The sequence below is a fragment of the Atta colombica genome, unplaced genomic scaffold (genome assembly GCF_001594045.1).
Source record: "Atta colombica isolate Treedump-2 unplaced genomic scaffold, Acol1.0 scaffold12, whole genome shotgun sequence".
In the NCBI taxonomy this organism is placed as follows: Eukaryota; Metazoa; Arthropoda; class Insecta; order Hymenoptera; family Formicidae; genus Atta; species Atta colombica.
The window spans coordinates 3,092,580-3,097,787 of record NW_017259206.1 but is presented as its reverse complement, the minus strand read 5'-3'; the positions used below and the strand labels follow the sequence as shown (position 1 = coordinate 3,097,787).

The following is a 5,208-nucleotide window of genomic DNA, read 5'->3' as shown; positions in this document are numbered from 1 at the left end:
TATATATATATATATATATAAATCTAAGATATATATAAATAATAAACATCGATGGAATAGTTTACTAACTCGCGACTTCTAGGAAAACTAATCCATCGTACGGAACAACTAGACGATACCAATAATATCCAAAGTGTACGACGCGCTAAAATAAATTGTTAAGACACTCGACAGTAGTGGAGCAAGAAAATATTTAAAATCTTTTTCCTCTTTCTACATATACTTAGTCTACCGAGAAAAATTTATTTTTCTCAGTTTATCGAATTCAATTTAAAAGACTTTTTCTAATCAGATATTTAACTAACATAAATTGATCGTCTGATTATATTGACCTCTAAATTGTTGTTTTAAATCGTTTAAAGGGAATATCAGCAATATTGTGCAAATAATTTATAAATAAAATTGTATAAAAATATCGAGTATCTCAATCGAGGTAAAAAAAATGAGTTGATTTATTAAAATATTGAGCATCTTAATCGAGATGAAAATTACAAAAAAGTGAGCGAATTTACTAGAGTACTAATAGTATATTTATAATTTCATTGATCAATATTAACACTTAGTAAATTTGCTCACTTTTGTGATTTTCACCTCATTTCAAGATAGAGAGAGAAAAAATCGACCCCCTGGAGATTGTTTAAGATCTTTCAATACAATTCTTGAGATTTTAATCCTTCGCCGCCAACTGGGATCTTTAAATTAAAGGCATCGTCGATTATTTCAAATGTGAATTTTGGTAAATTTAAAGCTATAAAAAAATACATAAAATACAATTCGATTTTATGGAGTAAAAACTAATTATTAAGCATTGACAAGTACTAAAATTTTTGCAAATTTTTATATAATCGTTCGGAACGTTCGGAACAATAAAAAATTTACTATTTTTTGAAGATCCCTGTTACTGACGGAAGAGTATTAAAATTCATGTTGCAGAGGATTAATATTTGTCTTAATTTTTCTGCCGATGCATAATTTTTCATTTTTTCGCAAGATCTTCGCTAAAAATATATAATCAAAAACTAGATAAAATCTATGCAAGACTATCCTTCATTGTTCAATGAGTGTGGATAAAATATTTAAATTATTATAAAGAAATTCCCACAAATATAAAAATTTGTATTGTTATTAATTCGAAATTGGATACCCATACATTGACAGAAGGTCAATAAAATAATACACTATACCGAATTAGAGCTTCAAATTGTTACGCGGAAAATCGTCGCTTCTCTTTCACTTTCTGTTAATTATTTTATCTAGTTGCGTTAGCACTTTTATTTCTAAACGCGCTGAGCTCATCGTTCCCCGAGATCCCTCGTGTAGGATCGCTCGACACAAGACGCCCACGTTACAGCGTCGGCAGATGTTCGATGATTATGGCAATCGTTATGTATATACATCATCAAACAATTTACCTCCTGGATCTTGTAACTGGTGCGGATAGTTTTACGCCTGGTGGTGGTAATCTCATAAGTTTCCTCAATGGTGGGCGCCCCATCGTCGTTGACATTACTGGTAATGACGCCGCCGCCGTCGTCGGCCCTCATTAGAGCGTCCGCTTCGTCCATCGCAACGTTCTCTGTGTCCACTTCCATCGAGGAACAAGAAACGTGCCTCTAGTCAAATCGATCTAAGAAAGTCCCGTAGAGATTTCGCTATGAACGGGAGCTACGAGAAGCGCGACAAATACGAGCCGTCCTGCCTACCGCGCGGTCCACCAGATCGGTCCGATTTCGGTTAGCGCTTGGCGATAAAGTTTTACAGCGCCGCGAGACTATTCCGGGAGTCCAAGTTCCGCGCGGAGCGGCGAGGCTGGCAGTACTAAAGCACCGCGCCGTGGAAACCCGCGCGGCGGACGAGATCCCGCGCGCGTCTTTCGACGGCGAAAATAGAATCCTGTAGTTTCCCGCAGGAAAACCTACCAGTAGCTCGCGCGCGTCATACTGCCATTTTATTACAACATTTGTGGACATTTCAAGTAGCTGAAACTTATATCGAAAGAATTTTGAAAAACATCGAACCGCATCCTCGAGGATAGATAGGATTTTTTAGGACTATGGATTTTGAGGACGAAAATATGGAGTTACTAAAAAAAAAGACTCGAGGAGTTTACCTTTTTCATGTCTATCTATTTTACAGCTTGTAAAATATTAAATATTTAAATTTTGAATGTACAACGATACTATTTAATGTCACATTAAATCCATAATACACTTATTGTTATAAGGCACATGTACTTCGAACATTGTATCCGCGAAGGTGTAATAAAATCTTATTCGATAGAATATAAATCTATAAAAATGTATCTTAACGCTGCAATATGGAATGGCAGTATCGTAATATAACGTCATATTAAATCTTTGAAAATTCGATAAAATATCTAATAATAAATTATACAGTCAATAAATTTGACTTTCCTAAGCTCTTATATTGTGTAGTTATTTTTTCAATGGCACTGTTTCTTTTGAGACTAAATTAATTAATGCATCTTGATGTTTACAATCGATGTATGTACGCACATGAACGTATATGTTTATAAAATATGTTTTGAATTTCATCACCGATGAAATTATTATAAAGATGATTATTATGACTGAGGATTTGTAAGAGCAGAATATTTGAGGATAAAATCTGAGCCGTCTGATGGTTTAGAAACACCGGTATTCATAATTATGCCTGTGATTAAACTCGTCGGTGTCACATCGAATGCTGGATTCCAACATGTTATGCCCTCTGCTGCGATTCTCTTGTCGTTCATATGAGTCATTTCTTGTTCAGATCGCTCCTCAATGATTATCTGATCACCATTGGACATATTTAAGTCTATAGACGTCAGTGGTGCGGCCACATAAAAAGGAACATCGTGATATTTAGCGAGAATTGCAATCTGTAATTAATAGAAATAGTTATGCATAGTGTGTATCGTACACACATAAATATTGGATACGTAGTTTGGAAATATTCGGAATGACTTCCAATCGGAATCTATTCAGAATAATTCCATAATGCCCTGATATCTGAAAGTAAACCAGTTATTTTTGGAGCAATTATTATCTTTTATCGTGATTCTACCTGTAATATTCTGTAATATTTCGAATTAAGATAGTCGGGATTGATAAGTTACCTGATAAGTTCCAATTTTATTTGCGGTGTCACCATTTGCGGCGATCCTGTCTGCGCCTACAACAACAGCGGTAATCTGTTTCGTTTTCATTAACGCTGCGACCATGTCGTCGCAAATTAGAGTTGCTGGTATATTGTCGTGTACCAATTCATAAGCGGTTAAACGTGCGCCTTGATTATATGGTCTGGTCTCGGTACAATAAACGTGCTCTGAAACAAATAGATAAGAAATAGATTGAGAAATGTGTCTTAAAAATAAGGTTTTCTAAAACAAATTATATTTACCGAGCCTTCCCCTTTCGTGAAGAGATCTGATGACGCCTAAAGCTGTGCCATATCCTGCGGTAGCAAGACTTCCGGTATTGCAATGGGTGAGCACTCTGACAGAACTTCCCTCAGGCACATTACGTAGAATTTCGTCTGCTCCAAATTTCCCGATTGCTTTATTATCCTTTATATCGTCCATCAGCATCTTATCTATTCGGTCTATGAATCTATAACATAAGTTTCAAAATAATGTAAATCTGACTGCTCATATCTTTCTCCAAAGATATAAAGTCATAAGTACTCGTCTTTCATCTGGGATAGTGTGAACTCGTCAGAATAACTCAAATAATCTGCTATTTCTGTGAAGAAGTTAGCTGCTTTGTTCATGTTGACTGCAGTGGGACGTGCCGTTACCAGGTAATTCATGTTATCTTTGATAGTCCGAAAAAGAGCCTTTTTGTCATCATAGTTTGGATGTTGAAGAATTTCTACTGCCACACTGAGGCTGCCCACGATAGCTATAGCTGGTGCGCCTCGTACCTGTAGTTATCAAATTATATTTACTGTAAAATATAATCAATTATATGATCTATACTTAAAAATTTCAGGTACATTCATAGCTGCATAACATTTCAGATATTAAATCAACAAAAAAGGAGAAAAAACAGAAAGAAAACGCAAGAGGTAGAATAAATATTCAGGAAATATATAGTTTGAGACTTTTTTTTTAGATGTGAGACTTAATATTATTACAGGTACATTCTGCATGATGCACACTGCATGATGTATTGTTTTATTTTTCGTAGATATTTACTTATGTTTTATTAGATTAATCACAGCTCGTATTTAATTCAGTGAGCCTAATTGGAGAGTTAAATAATTTAATAAATAAAGCAAGATATAAGAACTTTCATGTATGAAAGAAAAATCAAAATAGAATTATAAGAACCAAATATAATTAATGAGCAAAATTATTCATACATTGTTCATACATTGTGTTTTAAATATCAGAAATGCTATGCAAATGGTTTGGTTTTGAGTCATCCTCAGCCCAGGAATTAAACAAAAATAATATATGTTTTATATAAATAATAAATGTTTAATTATCTCTCTCATTCAAACCACAACAAACAAAATAATTTATTTCATTTTTTTTCCTTTTGTGTTGACAATATTATTGATTTACAAAGCGAAAGTTCAGTGTCAACTAAAAATATAGAAAAACCATGTTACATGGTTGATATCACGATTTTGCAAATTCTGTATGTCAGCTTTATAAAGTCTTCTTTTAGTTCAAAGCACTGCGTTCAAATTTATTTTCTAACAATAAGCTTTTATACCTGCATCTTGTTAATGACATTCCATCCATCCTTGACACCTTTGACCTGGATATAACTGGTCGTTGCCGGCAGCAGCGTTTGGTCCAGGATTTCCAGCTTGCCGTCTACCTTGTTCCATTTTATCGCTTGCAGCGTCATCGTGAACTGATGGTAGCGATCTATCCGGTCACGAGGACAATTCACAATGACTCTGGATTTATTGAATGAACGAGTGACAATTGAGAGCTGGCGAACAATTATATTACGCCCAGCGAGCTCTTGCCTCTTGTCCTTCTTCTTTAGGTTAAGGTTAAAAACATTCGAAAACATATCCAACGAGCAGGCGCCATCTGACGAATGAGATTACGTCACGTGTGTTCCATTCCATCCCACTCATCTCCTTCTTCCATCATCCACCCATCTCCATCGCCATCTTCACCCCTTCACAGCCGAAATCGTGTAACGTTATCGCCAAACGCGTTACATAATTCTGATAGTAGCG

The 5,208-nt window shown here is 35.2% G+C and overlaps 2 protein-coding genes across 10 annotated transcripts in view; both read right to left on the bottom strand.

Moving 5' to 3' along the window:
* The window catches only part of LOC108694414 (tropomodulin), a 72,331-nt gene extending 70,523 nt beyond the window's left edge, over positions 1-1,808 (bottom strand). For 7 of the 9 annotated variants that reach the window (XR_001932078.1, XM_018203869.1, XM_018203862.1 and 4 more), the window contains exon 1: positions 1,413-1,808. Coding sequence is in view for 8 of the 9 variants with exons in the window: in XM_018203869.1 (XP_018059358.1) it covers positions 1,413-1,592 (180 nt within the window). In the remaining variant the exon portion in view is untranslated. The remainder of the gene's footprint in view (positions 1-1,412) is intronic. The other 2 variants (XM_018203867.1, XM_018203868.1) reach the window with 1 other exon arrangement.
* A 627-nt stretch (positions 1,809-2,435) lies between these two features.
* On the bottom strand, positions 2,436-5,208 carry LOC108694334 (methylthioribose-1-phosphate isomerase). The gene is made up of 5 exons (XM_018203755.1): positions 4,728-5,208; positions 3,689-3,927; positions 3,406-3,614; positions 3,122-3,330; positions 2,436-2,884 (listed from the first exon to the last, which is right to left on the bottom strand). The coding sequence occupies exons 1-5, from the start codon at positions 5,034-5,036 to the stop codon at positions 2,585-2,587; spliced, it is 1,266 nt and encodes a 421-aa protein (XP_018059244.1). The 5' UTR covers positions 5,037-5,208; the 3' UTR covers positions 2,436-2,584.

What these genes read in the sequence shown, in the direction of transcription:
- LOC108694334 (XM_018203755.1), bottom strand. Translation starts at nt 5,036, where the DNA reads ATGTTTTCGAATGTTTTTAACCTTAACCTAAAGAAGAAGGACAAGAGG. An exon ending in CTATCCCAGATGAAAGACGA is followed by an intron (nt 3,615 to 3,688) that starts GTACTTATGACT and finishes CTTATGTTATAG; the next exon opens with ATTCATAGACCGAATAGATA. An exon ending in TCACGAAAGGGGAAGGCTCG is followed by an intron (nt 3,331 to 3,405) that starts GTAAATATAATT and finishes TATTTGTTTCAG; the next exon opens with AGCACGTTTATTGTACCGAG.